This window comes from Lygodium microphyllum, chromosome 16 (genome assembly GCF_053477565.2).
Source record: "Lygodium microphyllum isolate KBCC chromosome 16, Lygodium_microphyllum_v1.1.10, whole genome shotgun sequence".
In the NCBI taxonomy this organism is placed as follows: Eukaryota; Viridiplantae; Streptophyta; class Polypodiopsida; order Schizaeales; family Lygodiaceae; genus Lygodium; species Lygodium microphyllum.
Genome location: NC_141150.1, coordinates 58,732,812 through 58,755,441, shown reverse-complemented (window position 1 = coordinate 58,755,441; position 22,630 = coordinate 58,732,812). Strand labels below are relative to the sequence as shown.

Sequence of the window (22,630 nt, the reverse complement as noted above, 5' to 3'; positions counted from 1 at the left end):
CAACAGATATGCTTGTCTCAGGAAAGTGTGACGGGCAGAGGGGCAGATGAGCTCGTGGCTGTGTGGGAGGGGGAGCACTGCTGGCGCGCTGAGGATGTAGGCGTATGTGGCTTATCACCACCTATGGGAGGAGGAGGGGTGGTCTCGGCGAAATCACCTGAACTGAGTGCGGATCAAGGGAGGTGCTCGGGAAGGGAGGTGGTAGGGGGAAAGAGGGGGGTCAGGGGATGGAGGGATGGTCGGAGGTATGTGGCTGGTGTGGAGGTGGGGACTAGTCGCCCTCGAAGGGGGGGGTCTGTTGGCCAGGGTCAGTGGGGGGGGGGTATGGGAAACAGGGCTATGGGGGTTGTGGGATCTCAGGTGAGGTAGTCAATGGTGCAAGTGATGGATGTGGGGGACTGCTGTCATGGCAATGGAGGCACTTCCTTGGTTTCCCAGTCACAATGACCTGCTGCCTAAAGGAGTGACCTCCAGTCTCAATCTCCAGGAACTTTGGTATGCTTTTTGTGTCTTTCACAGAAGGCGGGGGGGGGTGGCAGGGAACTAGCGGCGTAGAGGCACACACCACGGGACAGCGGGGGACGCGTTGGTTTGATGTCGAGGGCGAGAGAGCAACGGCGCATTGGTAGAAGCTAGTCTTGCTATTTTCTAACTTTGTATCCAAGCCGATTAACCTGATGGGGATTGGATTGATGTCTATTCTAGAAGAGGCAAGAAGTTTGATGTGGGCATGGCAACAGTTATGGGTAGCACTTCATCGAACCCCTTGCACACCATGTGCGGTGAAAAGACAAGTTGTGTTCAATTCACATTGCTAATGATCTGGTTGCATTGGCCCTTGGGAAATCTTCAACTACAAAGGCCTCTCTATTGGCTGTTGGAGGGACGCTCCTGCTTAGCTTGCTTCTAATCCTTGTGGTAAGATGATTACCCCTTGGGATCGCCGCTATCCACGATCTGCTTCAAAACAAGGGAATGATCCCTTCACCTCCAAAGTGGAGCGTTGGGATTTAAATTTGTTTGCAATATTGTGGCCGATTTTCCTTTTTTTTTTGTCCAAAGAAAAGAGAATTCTATTAACAACACCTCGGAGAAAAACCCCTTGAGGTAAATACAAGGTACAAGGAACTCTGTAAAGAGTAACTAAGTACATCAAAGATACAATGGTTGTGTGAACAACCAATCTGGTGGGCTAAAGTGCCAAACCATCAGAGGAGTAGTATGAAAGAAGGTGTTTGAATCCCAAATCCGCAGGAAAGCCTCTCTTTTCTTCCTCATCCTCTCAGAGCTTCCCTGTGTCCTTTCTTGATGAGGACACTCTTGGCATTGATGCTCAAAAAGTGCAATTAAGGAAAAATCAGCCTCAACATTAATCCCTTCTATCATGATATATCCAGCTTGCCAATTGGAATGTGTGTGGCATTTTTTCACGCAACAAGTAGCATGACATGGGGCGGATCTTGCACAATAATCAATGGCATGTATCATGGGGTTTAAAGCATAAGAGTTGTGGGGTGAAGCAAGCAAAATTGTGGATTGACATGGGTTTTGTTTGTTCCATGCAGGGAGTTCGGCACGATACTATTTAGGTGTGCTCATGGTCGTGCATGTGGAATATCAAGTGGATCTTGTCAAGAATGATGTGCATGTGCCAAATGTCCAAACGGGATGTGTGGGAATGCCTAAAAGCTCGTCTATCACTTGGCCAACTGGAGGTGTTGATTGGAGATTTTAATGTGTTCATCACTCACTGTCTACCTCTAAGCACTTGATGATGGATACATGTGAGACCGTACGTGGCATGATTTTGAGTTGGTTGTTTTGAAGCAAGACTTTTGATCTTGGCTTCATCCACCATCGGAGTTTGGCTTTACCTTTCAATCAGCACAACATATTGCCACATAGTCTCTATTGTCTTTACCAATGATTTTGGACATGCAAGTGCTGCAACAATATGCCGTGTCTAATCATTTTCACCCAGTTGTTCCTTTTTTGCAATTTCTAGGATGGCTCTGTTTGCTCTTTAATTCATCTTATCTAAAACATCCAATTTTTAATGATTATATGGGGCAGTTACTTGATAGATTTTTACTTGACTTTCCTCTAGGGGTAGTGACTCTTTTGAGTGATTGATCCATAATGTGCATAAGATTAATTGGCACTATGGCATTTATCATGTGTCTCTCTGAAGGCAGCGTTGATAGGCTGTTGAAGAAATGTTGGCCTTGGTCCATTCTTTATTGCTTGATTCCTCGGATGTTCCATTTTTGCTTCCATTGGCTACAAGGCTGATGCATCTCATTTAGTAGTTCCAGTTGAGATTGTATCAACAAGCGAAGCTGAAAACTTTGACACGATATTGCAAGATGCTTCATGCCAATCTCATAAATTCTTTCGGGATTGCAGGCATCCCTTGCTTGAGAGAATATGGTTAGGCTTCAACATGCATATGGTTGGTTCCACAATACATTGTATGTGCAGAAGTTACTTTCAGGACGTTCTTGGTTCCATGCCTCCTGCTGCTGAGCAAATTTCCCAGGTCCATCTGGCTTTTATGCCTTGGTCAGGGATACGAGACATTCAAATTTCTTTGGATGGTGATATTCATGATGCTCCTTTTGGGAAACCCTTTACACATTCGTGCCAAAAAGTTTGGGACATTGGGATCATGCTTGTATTGTGGAAGGTAGGGGTTATCAAACTTATTTCGAAAGTACCCTCGCCCTCAATGTTGAAACACTGGCAACCAATTTCCTTGATGCGATCTATGTATAAAATATTTTTGAAGGTGATGGCCAATCACCTCCATAACTGTGGCATTTGTGGACCCTAATCAGTATGGATTTATCAAGGGCAAGAATATCTTACATAATGTGTTGAGTGTTCAAATGGGCATTGACTATGCTGAGCACTCTAGGCAAGAAGTCATTCTGGTTCAGTTGGATCTTCAAAAGGCCTTTGATTATCTGGATAGCTCTTTTGTGGCAGAACTTATGCACATCACAGGTTTTGGTCCACACATGTCTCATTTGATGTATACTATCAATATAGATGCCTCTTCGTGGGCCATGTTGAACACTGGGCTCACTGAGCCATTCACTCTTGCACACTCATTCAAACAGGGCTGCCCTTTGAGCCCCCTGTTCTTTGCCTTGACAATCCATCATGTGCTCTTGATGTTATCTCATTTGGTTAATATGGGACAACTGATTGGTGTTTTGCTTGGTAAAAATTCTTTTCAAATGGAATTATTGGCTATGTCAAAGCTACTCTCATGGGATGGGAAACAAGAGGACCATCCTAGTTTAAGTGTAGGCATGTCTAGGCTTATCTTCTATTCTTTATGCCCCTCAAGTGAGTCACAATGGATTGATGTTCTTTTGCAGTGCCAGGAGGCATTTTTTAATTCTTGGGGAATATCAAAATTTGTGGGATCAGCTTTTGATAGTGTTGTAGTCTAGAGAGCCCTTTCTTGCCACTAATTTTGATTGTCCATGGTAGGATTGGTATCTTGCTGGTCAACTTGAACTTGAATCGGCTTTGGCTAACGAAGTGTATTACCTTATGATTAAGGATCACCATTGGCTGGTTGCCAAGGCCAATGTTGTTTGGGGCTTGCATAAACGTCATGTTTGGTGGAAATGACTATGATGGAAGGTTAGCTGAACAAAACTTCACATAAATGTAGGCCTTTCTTTGGCGTGTGATGGTTGGTGGGCTTCATCCCTTTTCAAATGCCAAATCTCAAATGGCAATTGTTTTTTTTTGTCTCATTAGTGTGGAACTCTCTCACCACAGATTCCTTTCATGTTCTTTGGCCCACAAAATCGGGACCCTTTCGTTGGATATTTGGAGGATTGTGGTTGGCATGTCACTACGCCCTTTTGATTGGGTCTTTACCAAGCCCAAATACCCCACTCCAGTGCAACCACATATGAAGATTTTTCTTCCTAGAAAACAGTGACATTATATTACTCAGAAGGCTTTACAGTGAAGTAGATGTGCATTAAAATTGACCACTGAACATCTTTTTGGGTCCATGAATTACACACAGTATTTATAATACACATGCATGTAGTTATGCTGGCAACTCTCTAGGGTTTGTCTCAAGCTATTTCGCCACATTTAACCATTATTGAGTGTTGAAACTAGGATCCACCTAGGTAAGTGCTACTCATAAATGCCTTGTCATATAGAAGGGCTCACAAAAATAGAAGTAGCTATCACCTACCTAGATAGTTGAGGGGTGGGCATTGATCCCAAATGTCTTTTCATTACTAAAGTTAAGATAACAGTACAATAAGTGGCCTATAAAACAATGCTGGAAAATAAGTGTGCAATGGGACAATGCTATAGTACAAGCATGCCTAATGTTGTCTCATCAATAGAATGAAGAAATCATAATTTGACACTGCTATTTACAAAATTGCGGTGGAGACTATAAGCTAAAGTTGATCTCAAGATTTGTGCATATTCGCTATGATGCGGTCCTTAGTTGCTCAACTAATATGCTTGGTGGTCATCTACGGTGTCACAATGATGGCTTTGATCCGACTTGGTCCTAGTAGATAGGGCCATCGTGCTTAGCAAAGTGAAATCGATGTGTCTAATGTGACTCCATGGCATTGAATGGAAGGTGTTTGGAAGGGTGGCTTTGTCTAAGCTATGCTAGTAGTATTTGTAGGTTCTCGTCTATGAGAGAAGTGTATCACAACTCTTTGTGTGGGTCCCTCTAGGCGAGTTGGCCTCGTCTTGTAGTAGTGTTATGCGATGCCGTTGGAGCTCCAAGAGGAAGAGAGCTAGGCATCTCTGGTCCTCATACTCTGGAAGCTATCATGAAAGCAATAGTAATACCACCCTTGTATTCTACATTTGCATATGTAGCGCTTCTCCATCTGAGGTTCTCGGTAACAAAGTTGGCAAATCCTATCTTCCACTAGGGTATCTGTCCATTTGCTTGTCTCCATCTATAGCTTGTGAGAGGAGGTGTGAATCTTTCCAATAGCAACCAATATGCATGGGAGAGATGGATATCCATGTATAGTGGTCGAATAGTGAATCCATCATCATAGAGAAGAAATGACTCCGGAAGAACTCCATCCTTGATCCTAGGGTGAGTAATGGGCAGGTCTATGTCCTCGTCGTCAACTTTGATCACCTGGTTTAGCTTTGACCGATTGAGAGAAAGTATAGGGCATTCAAGACTATACTCAAAAGGTGGGAGGTGGTCAATATCCAAACCATGTAGGATCCAAATAGTCATCTATGATAACTAATAGTCCTTCTCACCCTTTGTTGCTAGGTGTCTAGATGAACTCGGTCGCTAGTGTCAATTCGAAGTATCTATGGCATGGGAGCTCCCATAGTCTATGCAAAAAAGTGCCTTGAAGAGTTTCTCCACGGCTATAGGCGTTATCCCCAACCCTACTCTAATGATGGATGTGGGGGGTGGAGGGCTTACTCTTGATCATATGTGCTATTATCATGATCAATTGCCTCTTCATGCTATCCTAGCCATCATAATAATCTCTCTATTTCAATTTGAACAGTAGGTGGGCTTACATGCCTATGGTACAAGTTGTAGCCTCATACATTTGCTTCATATAGTAGTGTAGGTGTGACTAGGGTGTCAAGCAACCATAGTTTGGTGCAAGGCTCTTGGAATTGTATGTGAGCACATTGGCTCTTGAGTACCCCTAGCGATGCATAGCCTCGTGCCAGATGGGCCTTTGCTACCCCTCTCAATGAAAATCATGGGCATGGATGGCCTTTTCATGTACGTCTTCAAATAGAAATCGTGGACATGGCACTTAGTCTATCATGTTGCCCGTGATTTCATATTACTTGCCATTGCTTCCCTGGTCAAAGACCAGTTTTCCACAGAATCTTTGTTTCATGCTATGGGAAGGACTCTATGCACTTTGGTATTTCTTGGAATCATATCTATATACCTAAAAGAATGAGAGATGGAGCAATATTAAATGTGGAGACTCACGTGATAGCACTCTGATGATCTTTGTTTTGAAGGTATGTGTGTTGGTCAGTAGCCTTGAATTTCTACAGTGAGATTCTTTCTTGAAGACAAGTGTTTTGCATGGAAATACCAGAATTCAAGCCTCATGGTGGCATGTTGTCAATGCTGATCGGTGTTCAACCTCAAATCTTCCATTATATTGACTCACTTAGTTCGTTCTTTGAAAGTGGTGCTTGAGAAGTCTTCTTGGTGCCCAAGTGATTGATCGCTTACAAGACAATTATCTACAAGTTGGACTGTTGGCTGCTTCTAAGGTTGTTTCATGGAAAGGAAAACAACAAGGTAGGCGTATGCTGAACAAAATGTCAAGGCTCTGGCTCGTTTGGTGAGGTGCTTTTGCTTGCATGCAAAACTTGATATCATTCTGGTTAGTCCAAAGGTATCTTCATGTTCCCAAAGACTACCATAACTTATGGGAAACCATTTCAGCATCCTTGTATGTTTGGCAGCCTTTCCCCACTTACACTTGGATAGCCCTTGGTGGGATTGGAGATTTAAACATTGGCTGTTGTTGGACCATGCATCAGTCAATCAGATATATCATTTGCTCATTAAGGATCATGATTAGTTGGCACATAAGTGCAATTCCGTTTGGGGCCTCCACAAATGCAGAGCTTGATGGAAATCCATGGTGAGGATGGCCCACGAGTTGACTTCAGGTAACCTCCTTCAAATGTAAAGTATGTATTTGGAGAATGTGGGTGGGTGGTCTCCCTCTTGCTTCTACACTCTCAAGTTGTGATATTTCCAATGGTTCTTGCTTCTTTTGTTCTGCAACTGAGGGAGACCACGCAGTTGTTGTTGTTGTTTGTGGGGGGCTGGGGGCTGAGCACGTGGAGAAATCTCTCTTCAACTCATAAGACTGCGAGCACTTAATTATTAGCATATGATATTAGGGGCATTATCACACAAAAATGGGAGTCTAGGATGTTGTGAGATGGCCAAGAAGCCAAAGACTTGGTTGGAGTTTTAGGAAATCAATACTTCTTCAAAGAAGAGGCCTTAAGGAGGGAGAGGAGCTCTTGCATAGGGAGAGGGTATCCAACGCCTCAATCGCAGCAATTTAAAGAGAGGAGAGAGAATTGGAATGTAGATGGGTAGCATAGATGATGTAGGATGCCAAGGCCAAAATAGATACCATGAGGGAGCCAAAGTGGAGTACGTGTATCATATGAGAGAATTCTGTAACATGTAGGCAAAGAGAAAAGCTTTTTGCACCATAGGGCTTAGACACTCTAGACAAGGAGTAGGTGACTAAGGAGAGTAGATGGCTTTGTAGAGTAGGGCCCTCAAGATGTTACACAAGTATTGGGATCCACAATTAGACCTTTAGGCTTCGTTAGACAACTATATGGTATGGGAGAGCACTAGGAGGGTAGTCATTAAGAGCATGAATAAATATCTCTTATGGCCCTCACATAGAGGAGGAGCTTGTGAAAGCTTTGTGGCTTACCTTCAATTCAAGCAAGTGCCCAAGAGATGATGGATTGGCCATGGCTTTCATTTTGAGCCGTTGGGATCTTGTCTTTACATGGTTTCGTGTAGCTTTCAAGGAGATCATGGCATCAAGAGACATGCATTAGAGAGTGTTTAAGTGCTAGGTATTCTATATTATGTCGTTGCCAAGGTGATCATTCTCTTGTAGGATGCTGAATACTATAAATCAAACTCACATGTTTGATCTGCAGTCCTTTTCATAAGCATCACACTATGAACTAGCTTTGATGCTTTTCACCTTGGAATCTAGAGGTTTTCGCCAGTTCCAAGAGCCAAGGCATAGTTTTTGAAGTGCACCATGCTAAAAAAAGGATTTCCAAAGCAGTAGGTTAGAGGAACTGCAACATCCTACTCTTTGGCACCCAACTTTGTTAAAGAAGGGGTTATAAAGTGTTATGTTAGAGGAATTGCTGCAACATTGTACTCCTTAGCACACAATCATGTTCCAATGAATGGACCTAGAGAGTCTTGCTTGTCAAGATGTACCAAGCAATAATGTCCCATTAGTGATAGTGACAAGCTATGCACTATCTTTCAAAGACTTGGGAGGGCAATGGCACTCAACTGTACTTTGTGCTTATTGGATTGGGCTAGCTTATGTTGTGGCTGGAGCCCATGCGTGTCTTTTCTTTTTAAAAGAAAAATCCCCTTTGGACAAAGTGTCCCAAGGCTTGGAAAAAGGCATCACAAGCATAGACTATGAACCATTCTGTTAATAAATCCCCTTTGGACAAAGTGTCCCAAGGCTTAGAGAAAGGTATCACAAGCATAGACCATGAACCCTCAAAGAACCAGAGGGTGAGGGCCAAGGGAAAATGGGAAGGGATGGTGTGGGGGAAGAGGAGGGGTCTCACTTGCGTTGAAGCTCACAGAGGAAAGGGGAGGGTGGGGGATTATGGTACTTGAAAGCTCAGCCTTCCAAATGTTCCACTTATGATGCCCCGATAATCACTCAGGCCTTTGAGCAATGGGTTCCAATAGTTATTTTCATGGAAGTGCCTTCCATCTAACCATGGTGTAACACAATGCATTCCACTATGAAGATTGTGTCATGCTCTCAATCTCTACTTAAAAGTCTAAATATTACTCTGAAGAAAATACAATGAAGTATAAATGCTCGATAGTCTAGTCAGAGCTAGGTTCAAATCAAATCACATCACATCTATAGAAAGCCTCTCAAGGTGGTTTGGTGGGGGAAGAAGCCATGGAGGAGGGTAATACTGCCGGGGTTTAATGTATTATGTGAAGGAAAACAAGGCTATGGCAACCCCAAGTGTAAAAGACTCGCTGCTGAAGCTCGTTGATGCCAAGAGTCCCCTTGAAGTCGCCAAGGGAGTGAATGATGGATGACCATAGCTCTGCCAGAGTTGCATACACTGAGAGGCTCTCAACGTTGAATACCAACTGGCAATGGGCCTTCTAGATATACTACCATGTGAGGCTGCCTATGATTTTCCATTCCTTACTGCATGGTTCAGCAGGCTCCAGTACCTGATGGCCGGGTAGAGAGTACAGGCCTACGAGTACCCATAAGCCAGCCCTGAGGTCGAAGATGGTTTCATGCATCTCCATCTTGTAGAGTAGGTGACATCCTTGACTGACTGCCAGCAGAAAGCATCCCAAGTGACACCCGCCAAAGCTGGGCTCTACTCGACAGAGTATCCTATAGGCTCTCCTCCCCGGATGAATGGTGCTGCCTCACAAGACTATTGACAATGCTTTGGAGTCTTTAGATGCTGCTGTGGGCAAATGTTGGCAGCTCCATCCTGCTGCATCTGAACCAACAGTTGACTTCTTGGAAATGCCTTAAATTTGACATCCTGTAATACAATCCATTTAATTGTGAAGATGTGTCATGCACCTCAATGTCAGAGAGATGGTGACACCCTGAGGTCATAGGTTGTCTGAGGCGATGCAACTCTGACTGGCTGCACTTGGAAAAGTCATTTTTGTGTGCTTTATTTTCCCTTTTGTTCCTGCCATTTCCATGCACAGTATAGCTTAACATTGTGTTTCCCAGCTTTGGCTATGTACTAGGTTGCCACAACCTCATGCATGTATCGCTTATGCTTTGTAATCTATGTACTTTATGAAGATTTTCTATATTTAATACAGGGTTGTCAGGTGCGAAAGGTGCGATACGGTACGGTACAATAAAATAGGGTACTAATTGGTACCTTATGATTTTATAAGGTATGGCACGATATTAGTACGGAAAAAAAAAAACAAAAACAAAAACTTAGTTATTTTGGATTTTAGATAATAGAACACATGTTTAGAGCTAAATAGCAATGTCACTCAAGTTAATAGGATGAATACATGAGGGTAACAAGGTAAAACTTCATGCACAACATGTGCAACGCGCTACTAGAAGATAGATGGGAGTGTATATGTAATACATCATACAACAAAGCAAAGTGTAGGGTGGATGGACAAAGAGGCTCTTCATTCTTTTGTGTGTGTGTGTGTGTGTGAGAGAGAGAGAGGGGGTGCGGGGAGGGGGGGAGGGATACTCTTGGAATTACATACTCATCTTGGAAGTTGGGAGAGAGAGTGTGATAGAGACTTGAAATTATGATAATAAACATAAGGCTTAAGAGTTAAAAAATATTGTGGTCTAGTCTTCATAGGCCAAAAGTAGCCTGTTTTTTGGTATGAATTGGTACGGGCACGTACTGTACAGTACAGTACGAACCGTATGGAATGACTAGTCCGTATGCAGTACGAATGCAACTATGATTTAATATTTGTACTATCTTTACCATATTGCGGTACAGTCATATTTATTGCAGTTGTTTGATATAATCTCACATACACTACTGTTTGGTGTTCTATTGAATCGTTCATGATTCTGCATAAACTTTAACACTTGTAACCACATATTTTTTACCTGTTTTATGTCGCCGTGTCTATGGGGGTGATGAACTTGTCCATTTTTATGGTTGGAAGAGTGTATATTTCTCCTCACTGCTGGCTCATTGCATTGATGCACAGGTAAATCTCTGTAGTCCTTTTTGAAATATTGTTCATAAGCTTTGAGATTGCTACTATAGATAATTTCTATTAGTACTGCTTTTTTGTACAAGTAGTTTCAAGTCTCTGTTTTTTCTTGACCAGAATGTTTGTATGATGTTGAGAGTTAGTACAAAGTAACATATAAGAAGCAGAAAATGGTTGGTGTGGTACAATCCTTTTTAATCAATACTTGTGCTGCTATGCTCATACGTTAATCTTTTGTTTTAAGTAAGAATTAGACTTTTAATCGTCCATGAAAACATGCTCTAAATCTTCACTGATGGTCTTGTAAGAGAAGTAAATTGATGTTTCTTTTTCTGCAGAGATGGGAACAACTATCAAACCAACAACGTCATTGTGGATCTATTGTTGAAGTCTTCCGAATAATGGAGGAGGTGAGTTAGAAAGGTGTGCATATCTGATTGTGTCTTTCATGTCAATGAAGCCATTTGGTTTCATGAAGTCCTCCTTCAGGACAGTCTTATAGAGTAAGCATGTCGTTCAATTTGACAGCAGTAAGGGTTCCTTGGATGGTAGGTCCTTGTAGTGGTATTTTCTTTCCTATGATTAGAGAGGCTCAAAACACTTGTGCTAATTGGAAATTGTTTTAGGATTTAACTCTCCAGTAAACATAAAGTGGTATTTTCTTTCCTATGATCAGAAAGGCTTGAAACTCTTCTGCTAATTGGAAATTGTTATAGGATTAAGTCTCCACTAAACATAAAGTGGTTTGTATATGAAAAGAAAAATCATGATTCTATAAGAATTTAAGTAGGAATTCTATTGGCTAAATGACATTCTTGGTTCTCAGCCATTCTCCTTGCCCGACAGTTCCCAGTAGAGGACTTTGGTGGGCTCTTTGGTACAATAGAATGGAAGCAAGGAATGCAAATATCTGTGACTATGAACTAGGGATAGCTTCCAAGATAGATAGAATGGGATTGGGAACTCCATGCCATACATAAACTACGCAAACATGTACGCACGCACACACATGCAATGCATTTAAATATCAAAGTTTGCAAACCTAGGCCAAAATACAAATGGTTTGTTTTAGATCCAATATATATTGGGGAAACCCAAAATCTTTATACACAAGTTCAAAAACTAGGGTGGATCCCAAAGAATCATGCAGCATGCTTAGATTTGAGATAGACATCAGTTTCTCTTTCTAGTTTTAATATGTTTCCCCAATGATGGAGTTTGTGCTACTGCACTACAAAGATTGTGTCATACAGTTTTCTTGGGTCCAATCAACTACTGGAAAGAACCAGAAAAGAACATCAAGAACTCATGAGGTTTACAGATGTTTGATATCTTTTGAAACTCAGAAACTGGCTTCAGTAGTCTCATATATATTTATGTCGGAATTGTCTGAGAGACAACAAATCAGAATAATATGGTGATAGTTTTTGGGTCTTTTGGTTATCATATCAATGGAAATGTTAAAATAACTAATCTTGCTTGCAGGCTGTGGATCAGTTCTTCAACCTGAAGTTGCCCATGAGATTTCCATTATTGAAAAGCTTGATGAGTGGCCTGGATAATGCTTTGCAGCTGTACTCAAACAAAGTTGTCAACCAGCTTGGTATGGACAAATATGTCTATATTGCTTTCACAGTGTCCTTTTGGTTATTCTGTTTTTGCCAAAGCTTAAGGCAAAGTAGATGAACATATTAATACCATTTCAATTTGTCATTTTGAACTTTGATGTTTAATATGTAAAATTTTGCAATAGTGCACACATGTAAAAGTTCCATTATGGAAGTGCATACTCAAATTTTGTGTTTCATGCATTTTGCAGCCACTTATCGTCATAAGCCACTAGTGATAATATGTGGGATACATGTCCATGCATGCAGACTGAAATGGGAGACCAAGGGGAGAGCCAGGGAGAAATAAAGACCCATTAAATTGTTTTCTTTGTTTGAATTGTTGGAGAACTAGTACAACTTGGACCAGTCGGACAAAAGAACGGATTGGGCAGCAACCTGTTAGAGCTTAGATGGAGCTTTGAGGGATGAGCTAATGGCAGTAAAATGACAGCAGCTGAGATGAGAATAAGTGAATGTGACCAACAAGATTCTGTAGCACTAGCAAGGTTGAGATGGCTGAAAGGTAAGGTTTCTAACCAGGCAAAGTGGGTGGAGGAATGGCAGTAGGCCTAGACAAAAATGGGACTGACCGTAGCAGTTTCTCGACAACCAGCAAATCTGGGAACACACACCTGGATGATGGGGACTTTCTAGTATGGGAAGGGACCAGATTCATGTTCCCAAAGCTATATATGTGTACACTTATAAGCTAGATGGCTACACAAGCTTTTTGTCTAACTTGGTAAACAAGCCACTGTATAAAACCTAAATGTGCCCGGGACTAATGCTGAAAGTCACAACTCAAAATAGTACACCAGGCCTAACTTCGAAGGCAAGCAGCAGAGTGACTGGCAGTATGCCTGGTGGAGTTACATTTACATGAAAATGGCAGTGAAATTACAGCATCATTTTGTGGACGGAAAGCCCAGGTGAAGTGATCAGTAAACCTCCATAGAGGATACCTGGAAATTGATGGCAGTCACCATGGCGAAGATATACATGGATGCCGGGAAGCTTACACAGTACAAACAAGGTAGCTTATCTCTCTGTCAGGAACGGTAGGTTCTGTGAATAGATTGACACAACTGAGGTCCTTGACCTTTTCCCTTACAAACTAGACGGGCAGCCAATGAGTCCCAATTATGTCACAATGGCAACTCACAGTACAGATCAGTTCGCAGACTCGCCCTAGGCACAATGCACCACTGTACTAGTGCCTATAATGTATGTAATCTATTTATGCTTTTATATTCTTGCCATGACAGCTGCTCATCATGGGCATAGTCATGGTATCATTTGTGCAGGAGACTCGGGACAATTCTAGGCTAAGGAAGATCACACCTTTCCAATGGCTTGTGTCCCAAAGAAGTCTGATAGTGGCCAGTCGGCTACAGGTCAGCAGAGCTCTAGTAGATGTGGGTACCAAAAGAGATACAGAGACACTGCATTTGTGGCTGTCCCATGGCTGAGGAGCTTTGGAGGAAAGGCCTCAGATTGGTCTTTCATGCACTTGTGGAGAGATGACAATGACTTGGGGGAGTTTTTGACATTTGTGGCTGTCCCATGGCTGAGGAGATTTGGAAGAAAGGCCTCAGATTGGTCTTTCATGGCACTCGTGGAGAGATGACAATGACTTGGGGGAGTTTTTGACATATCATATCACTACTTAAGAGTTGTTTCACATTAAACTTTTGTTACATAGGGTAGACTGCATGGCATTGTCCAAAGTATGCAAACAAGAATGTTTCCTAATGCATTTGGTGCTCCTAGCATGTCAAGTATACATGAGGGGCTCGTCGATTGGATGCAATGTTGCATATTAGTTAAATTGGAATTGCAGCAATGTGAAAGTATATAGCATCACAATGCTCAAGAGGGAAAAAGGCCTAGAACCTAGTGGAGGTTTTGAGGCAAGTAAAGTTAGAGATAAAGTTTCCATGTGCTTCTTGGTGAAGTTTTAGTATTGTTTCACCTATGATGGATGCAATGGATGGATGAGGGTAAGTAGATCATCCTTGATAATGCACTTTACCTTGATGTGTTTCAATTAGAGTCGATTTTGGATCAAGCTCTTTCAGGCTGAACAAAGCATAGAAGGTCTAGAGTATTTCATGATGCTCAATGGGGAGGTTGCATCTCCACTCCCTTTTTTTTTGCAAGTAAAATGTGGCTGATTATATTACTAAAAAAAACTAATTACAACAGAATGCTCTTGCTCAACAGATTAACTAGAGCTGATGCAAAGTCACCACTACATGTATACAAGCCTCTCAAGGTGGTCTAGGGGGGATGGGGGCAAGAAGCCATGGGGGGAGGGGTATATCGCTAGACGGGACTGCCTGCCTGCATCACAAAGAATAGGCCCTGGCCGCCCCAGGTATGCATGAAGTGACCACGGAGCTCCTGACGAGCGCTAGACTCGCCGTGCACCTAATCCCATCAGCCGCAAAGAGAGTGAATGATGGAGATCCATAGCTCTACTAAGGTCGCAAGTGCTGAAAGTCTCTCTCCGCCGCAAGCCACCTGGCATCACGCCTTCTAGATATGCCATCCAGTAAGACTCCCTATGATCTCCCATATCTCTGAGCGGTCTGCCGTGGGCTCCAGTACCTGGCGGATGGGTAAAGCCTCTAGACCAACCACTGCGCATGACCCTGCCTCGATCATGAATATCGTGTCCTGCATCCCGGCCTCATACAAAAGGTGATAGCCCTGGCTAACTGCCTGCCAACAGAAAGCTTCCCGTGAAATACACCCAAGGCTGGGGGCTATACGTCGAAGGATACGGCATGCTTCTCTTCACACAAGCTGCGCCTCCTCACAAAACCAAAGGCAGTGCTTTGGGGTTTCTAGAGGCTGCTGTGTGCAGCGCTTACAACCTCCCTCCTGCATCTAGGCAAGCCAACTTCCCACCGCCAAACCTCCATGTGCCACTAGCCATAAAAAATACGACACCCTCCTTGGCCTCCAGCTATCCCATAAGCGGCACCAGAAGGGCTCCGTGATGCTGTGCTCCGCCCAGGGTCTGCTACGTGACGGCGCCCAGTCCATATCCTCTTGCATCAGTACATGTTTGTCAATCCTGGTAGTATACTCTAGGAACGTGGGTAGCTTTTTGGCAACCGCAGAGGCCGGCCATAGCCACTCTCCTGGATCCCACTCCAGCTCATCAAGTGGTCTACCCTCCCAGATCGAAAGGCGCCACTCCTTCAGCTCCATCCAGAAAACATAGGGGTCCAGTCGCCAAGTCTTCCCCTGAAGACCCACCACCCGAATCCGCCTCCATGAAAGGGTGGCAATCCCCTCATCCTGTTGCCCTCTGTCAAGGGCCAGACGTCCCCCCTCCTGAACGACGAAAAAGGTCCCCTGGGGGGCGCCACCCACTCTACCTACCACCTGAAGAGGGATGCCCGCTGGAGAGAACCTAGCTGCCCATACCTCCCCGGCCTCTATCAGGGGGGGCAAGCCACTCCGGAGGTATTGCTGTGTCTATCTCTCTTCTCCGCAACTCCACTCCTCTCGTGCACCCTGATACTTGCTGTAGTACCTCCTTGTCTGCCATCCTGTACACCTCCCGCCATGTCTTGATGGAGCAAGCCGGGCCGGCCTCCCATCCAACCCACTGGATGTGGGGGCGCTCACCTATCTGTGCCCCTTCCCTATCTTTGACTTGGAGGTTGCAGATCACCGACTGACGGTCTAGTTCCTCCTGCCAACCTGGGGGACTCTGGATTAGGGCCTTACAGAGGCCCTGCCACACGCGGAGTACGCTCCGCAGGAAAGGTGATCTGGGGGGGGCTGATCTGGGCTGAAGTGAAGATCCATCTTAGGGATGGCCTCCACTCACCGCCAAGCCTCGGTTTACAGTCTTGAAGGCCCTCCTGCAGTAAGACCTTCCAGATCTACCCGTCCGGTGTGAAACCGCGGACAACTAGCTTGCTGAAGAGGGCCATACTCTGATATTTTGGGTCTATGATCCCAAGCCCTCCCTCTGATCGATGTCGTATGATGGTCGCCCACGCCACCTTGGCCCTGGAGTCTCTGGAGCCATCAGACCCCGACCAAAATAAATTCCGTACTAGGCGGCGAAGCTGACCTACACGATGAGGAGAAACACCAACACGAGGCGATGTACCAGGCCGTCACTAGGAGGACCTGGTTGACCACCAAGGCTCGACTGGCTAGTGAGAGGCGAACCGTGCTCCAGTAGGTCAGTTTCCTCCTAATAGAATCTAGAACAGGAAGAAACTGCTGGGCAGGAGTGACATCAAGTCCCACCTGGAACCCTAGGTATCGGATGGTCTGCCCTCTGCTCACCTATCTAAATCCCAAGTGGACGCCCCACTTCGTGTTGGAGTCTGGGTGTGTGAGGAAACCAACCGACTTTCGCTAGTTGATTTTCGCACCCATTGCAGTGCAGAACACATCAAGAGCCAGCCTCATTCTTTCCAACATCACCTCATTGTCCTCTATGTAGAGGTCTGTGTCATTTGTGTACTCCGAGTCTAGCAACTCAGTCTCCTGGAGGCTGCGTAGTCCGCTCACACGTGACCTGAGGAAATGAGGCATCGCCTCTGCAAAGAGTAGGAACAGGTATGGGGCCAGGGGACAGCCCTATCAGACCAATCTCTCCAGCCGGAACTCCTTCCCTCGCCTTCCGCCTATGAGAACCCTGTTGGTGGCTGATCTGTACAAGCCAGAGACCCCGCGAATCCAAGCGTGGGGAAATCCCAACTTCACCATGGTACCCTCTAGGAAATCCCAGTCCACCCTGTCATAGGCTTTCTCGAAGTCCAAGAGTAGTACTGCCAATCTCTGCCCACTATGTTGAGCCCACTCTGTCACCTCAAAGAATGTGTCATGAATGATATCTGGAAGCACATGGCGTAATCGTCTACCAATCATCTTTGCCAGAGCCTTATAGGCCACTCACAATAAGGTGATCGGTCTCCACTGGGATAGCTCCAACCGGTCTCCCCCTTTGGGGAGAAGACTGATAAGGCCTGCCGAGAGCCTCCCTGGCATCTGTCCTGAGGTGAAGATCTCCTGGAAAGCCCTCAGTAGGGGGTCCTTCACCACCTCCCAGTAGGTAGTGAAGAAAGCCTTAGAGAGGCCATCCTCTCCCGGGCATTTTTGCCCATCCTGTGTATGGAAAGCCTCCTGTAGTTCCTTCTCTGTGAAGGGGGCTAGGAGGGCGTGTCCTATCTCCTCTGTGACGAGGGACGGGGTGTGATCCCATACCTACTGTCTGCATCTCTGTCCTCTAATTGAAGCTGTCTCCTGCTGGAAGTGGCGCGTGTAATAGTCGGTGGAAATCTCCATCACCTCATCAAGGCTAGAACGGGTCCTCCCATATGGATCCCTAAGGCTGCGTATATGCTCTCCCGTGGTGCGGGGCTGGTGCACCTGGAAGAACTCCCTGCACATCGTGTCTCCCTTCCGCGACCAAAAGGCTGCTGAAGTGCGGAAAGAGAACTCCGAGCACTTGTCCTCTAGGCCAGCAATGGCTGCACGTGCGCGCACCTCCTGTGCGTGGAGGGTGGGGTCCCTTGGTGCCTCCTACAATAATCTCTGCGTAGCTGCCAGGTCTCGCCGGAGTGCTCTCTCCTCCTCCCAGCACTATTGCCTGGCCTATAGGGTTGCCTCTTGGCAAATTCTGCTTGACTCAGCTAGGACCTTTGCAACCTCCTCTTCTATCCTATCCCACCTAACCCACTCTTTGGTCCAAATCTGCTCTATCTGTCTCGACACCTCCTCCCTCCTATAGATCGAGTCAAGGATCCGACAGGATCGTGTATCTAGGGCGGATGCTGGGGGGTCAAGTGCCAGGAGAACCGAGCAGTGATCGGATAATGTGGTGCTTGTCAACTACTCAATCTGGCCTCCACGAGAACCTCCCCACTCTCCCACATAAAACCTCTCCAACCGCTCCAGCAAGGCTCCACCTAGCCGCCTGTATCCCCAGGAAAAGTCCAACAACCTCTCCCTCCTGTGGAAGGTAGGGTCTTTCCAGGCATCCCGTGCTCCGACTGCAAGCAAAAAGACCTCCCATGCCTCCTGGTCCTCCAAAGCCTCTAGGTTTTTGAAATCTCCTCCAACAATCGAGGAGTCCACCTCTGGGAGTCCAGCTACAATCTCCACCCAGAACCTGCTGTGTGCCCTAACCTCCGTAGGGGCATAGACATTGAGGATTCCAATACACGAGTCCCCGATATCCAATCTGATCCATAGAATCCTTCTTGCCACTATCGTCCTGTGGTCTCGTACACAAGTGGTGAGACTCAGGGCAATAGAGGTGCATACGCCTCCGCTCCTACCGTGTGCACCTATGGCTTGCTCCCAGTAAATATGCGAGCTGCCCGGAAGTACCTTCCCAACCCGCTGAGCCTCGGCGAGGGTGAGCTTGCGCTCCTGCAGAAGCAAGATGTCTATCCGTCTGGCAAGGGCAGGTTGCAACTCCTGCGAGACAATCAGCTTCCTCGAGCCACGTGCCCCACTGTAGTGGAGACTGTCCACATTCCAGGATGCAAGATGTAGGCTCATGGGGAAACCTGTGATTGACCGAATAGGCATTTGTTCGGTGTGGATGCTGCAGATGAGGAAGAGAGACTATGAGGCATGGAGGTGCGTTTTGCCATCGGTCTGGATGGTGAGCTCCAGTTCCCCATGGTGGCCCTCGACCGGACCATAGGGGTGATAGATGCTCCAGGTGAGGGGCTTGTGGGAACTCAGGCGAGGCAGTCTGTGGCACATGTGGAGAAAGTGGGGGGGAGCGGTCCTGTCGGGTGGGGCGGACAGGGGGGGCTGTGGAGTGCTCTACCGAGAGAGGGCCGCTCGTCCACAATCACCCTGCTAACGAGGCTGGGCCTAAGGGGCTGCCTACGCCCCCCCTTGCCGTCTCCCTCTCTGTCGCCTCTAGACCCGTGTGAACCTGTCAGCGTCCACCTGCGGACCTATGGACAGAGCCGCCTTGGCTCCGAAATGTGTACAAACTGCTGCCTGATGCCCAAAGTAGTGGCAGCACAGGCATTGCCCTGGTTGCCTAGTCACAATGACCTGCTGCCTAAAGGAATTCCCGCCTGCCTCAATCTCTAGGAACTGTGGGATATTCTTGACCTCCTTCACTACCACCCGTACCTTTGGGACCCCTGTGGCTGTCACTACATCTGCAAAGGACGCGGGAAGGATGGTGCCGAAGAGCCTCCCAAAGTCTTCCACCAACTGGCGGTACTCAATCGCCAGGCTAGGGAAAAGAAGGGTGACCGGGTGCCGAAGAAAGCTGTTGTGGAGTGCAAACGCCTCCACAATAAAGCCATTGTACCAAGGGACCATGTATATGGCCCCCTTCGTGGGCATCTCCACTCCCTTAGTGATGGATAGCTCAATTATGTAGTAGATCTCGGATGTACTTGGTTGGCATCCAAGATACCGTATGTGTTGGGTTTCACTCACGCCTACGCTCACAGAGGAGTATTAGTGATCATAGGACACTGGGGCACTTTTTACTCTTCATACGAGAGGTTTTTTTCCCCCAAATTTATTCTCCTTTTTTGTATATGCCTATGTTACACATTTATGGGCACTTATCACGTTGCACACTTTCGGGTGTGAACACCCCTTACAAACCTAAGGTTTAAGGGTCTTTGTACTTTCATTCTACACTCTTTCAGTCTATTGCATTGGGTGTCGTGCTTCACTCTCCACACTGTCTACTACACTCTCAACTGAGCTTTGATCCTCTCAACCTCTCACATTTGGTATCAGAGCTGAGTTCAACTCTCCTCCAGGAGCTCTTGCCAGGGCTATAACTTCTGCTCAGCATCTACAACAGGTACAAGCCCGCGTGTGCCAATGTTGCCCACCTCCAGCTCACGTGTTGTCAGCTCCTGCCCTAAACAGGCACCTTTCTCTGCAATCAGTCCCTGGCATGCACTTGCTTGCTCCGCCCCCAGCGCCACCCTGTGGTGCTCCTCCTGGTGCCTGCCCCCCCAGCACCCGCGGCACTGCCTACTATGCTGCCTTTGGTCCCTCCTACACCCGCCTGGACTCTGTTGCCTACCGCCTAAACGGTGACACTTGATGCTTGGACTAAGACGCCCCGCGCCCTGCAATGCGCCGCCCTGTGGCGCTCTTCCTGCCAATGCCACCAGTACCAAGCTTGTTGCATACGGCTGCAGCCTCGCCAGCACCTCTGGTCCGTCACGCCTCAGCAGCACATGGTCCAGTCCCCCTCCAGTACGACAGTCAAATTCAGGGTAAAATGACATTTTTTATCAATTTTTTATTTCAAATCTTACTTGCAGGAAAAGGATTGTGCCTCGGCAACATATCTCTGTAGTTGCAAGTGTCTAGGACACATTTCATGCAGAGATTTTGTGAAAATTTGGAGCTTTTGTTGTCAATTCAGAGATTGGCAAATGTATTGCAGTCTCAGTCTGAAATAGACTGTTTTTTACCATTTTGGGGCAAGAAATTTTGGGGCTTTTGCTTCTAAAGTGTTTCTGAGCATTAAATGCACCTTGGACTGCATGCATTACAGACAGTTTTGATAGAGTGAACTTCAATTTGCGAATTGCAACAACCTATTTGCTGTAATTTCTGGAAATTTTGAGATTTCCATGTTGATCCATCTTGGACATTGCTCCTTTCTTGCTCTTTCTTTTTTTGGCATTGATTACCATGGCAAATCAGGGAGGTGATGTATTTACCTATGTATCCAAGGAGGACAGATTGGATGGTAACAACTATTCACTTTGATCCTTCACGATGAAGAATGTGCTGATTGTGAAGAATCTTGAGACTATGTAAGCAGAGAAGAAGTCAGGCCCAGAGTTATGGCTCCTACTACTCCTCCAGGAGGACGTAGACAATGGGCACCTGAGCTTGTTCAGCCTGCTCCACTTCAGCCACTTCCCCAAAGATCAACAGCTCAAAAGGCATGGGATACACAGGATGCACAAGCTTTGACGCGTTGATTGCATTGGCAGTTCAGCGGTCCATCATCTCTCACATTTGGTCTGCAGCTTCTTCACGAGAAGCCTAGCTAATTTTGGAGCAAATGTTTGCTACTAAGAATGAGACCGGCATCTCTTTCTTAAAGAAAAAGCTTGGGACACTGAAGATGGATGAGGGTGATTCTATACAGGACCACTTGAACAAAATTTAGGACTTGGGTGAGCAGCTTATGAAGGTCAATGAGTATTACTCAAATGCACAATTGATATCTACTACATTGAACTCATTACTGTCCTCGTACTTGGCCTTTCATACGGCCCTAAACCTCACCATGAGGATTTCCCCACATCCGATTACTTTTCTTTAGCGAGTCAGTTTGCTCCTAGATGAGAAACAAACAAGAAGAAACAATGGTGTGGATGTCATAGCCTCTGAGCTGGCTTTTATGGCACAACAGAAGGGCAAGGGCAGCCAAGCAAAGAATGCTCCGTTAAGCTTTGGAAATCCAAGCACTTCACAAGGTAATAAAAAGCAACAGAGGGTAGCAATCCAAGAAGGGCAAATGCCATTATTGCAAGAAGCCAGGCCACTACATCACAGAGTGTAGAAAGCACATAGCCAAGGAGAAGAAAAAGGAGTTTGGGATGTCTGTTTCTGATGCTCCTTCCACTGCTATTGAGTCAGCATCCTTTGTTGCAAATAGGGACTATTGCTTTTATACATGCAGTTATGACTCTTCTTGGGTTGATAGAGCGTTTAGTTTTACTGAGGATGTAGGCACTTGGTTCTTTGACAGTGGTACTTCTAGGCATATCACATCTTGCAAAGATTTATTTGCTTTTATTGGTACAGCTCCCATTGGCAAGTCTATACACCAACAATGCATCATACCTTGTTAGAGGTATTGGGGAGATTATGCTCACAGTCATTGATGGCTCTATTTTCCACCTACAGGATGCTTTGTTTATGCGAGGTATAAAGAAGAATTTGCTATCTATTTCTTCTTTGGCATGATGTGGATTGGAGGTCACCTTTGATAATGACAGATACATGGTGAGAGATAAGGAACACATGACTTTGGTCTTGATCGGCACTCTATATCATGAGTTATACGAGCTAGATGCTCTTTCAGTTGATCAGTCAACGTATTAAGGGTCCACTCTTACTCTTGCTATATTACAAGCGGAGTTATGGCATGCTTGCATGGGGCATGCGAACTATGGTAGCTTGATGCTCTTACAGCGTACACAGATATTAGATGGATTACCTCTTTTGGAGAGACCTCCTGAGCACTTATGCAAAGGATGTATTTTGGGGAAAATGCATCGATTTTTGTTTCTCCGTAATGTTGCTTTTAAAGCCACAGCCAAGTTACAATTAGTGCACTCAGGTGTATGTGGCCCTATGCAAACAAAGTCATTGGGTGGATGTTACTATTTTGTGACTTTTATTGATGACATTACTCACTTCTATTGGGTTTATTCTTTATTAAAAAGTCAGAAGTGTATGATGCATTTTTGGCTTTTGTAGCACT

At 45.5% G+C, this 22,630-nt stretch overlaps 1 protein-coding gene across 2 annotated transcripts in view; it reads left to right on the top strand.

Annotated features, from left to right (window-relative positions):
• Nucleotides 1-22,630, top strand: part of LOC148022880 (plant/protein (DUF810)) — a 199,907-nt gene that overhangs the window by 156,877 nt on the left and 20,400 nt on the right. For both annotated transcript variants that reach the window (XM_087695818.1, XM_087695820.1), the window contains 2 exons: nt 10,870-10,941; nt 12,017-12,134. In XM_087695818.1, coding sequence (XP_087551944.1) covers nt 10,870-10,941; nt 12,017-12,134 — 190 coding nt within the window. The remainder of the gene's footprint in view (nt 1-10,869; nt 10,942-12,016; nt 12,135-22,630) is intronic.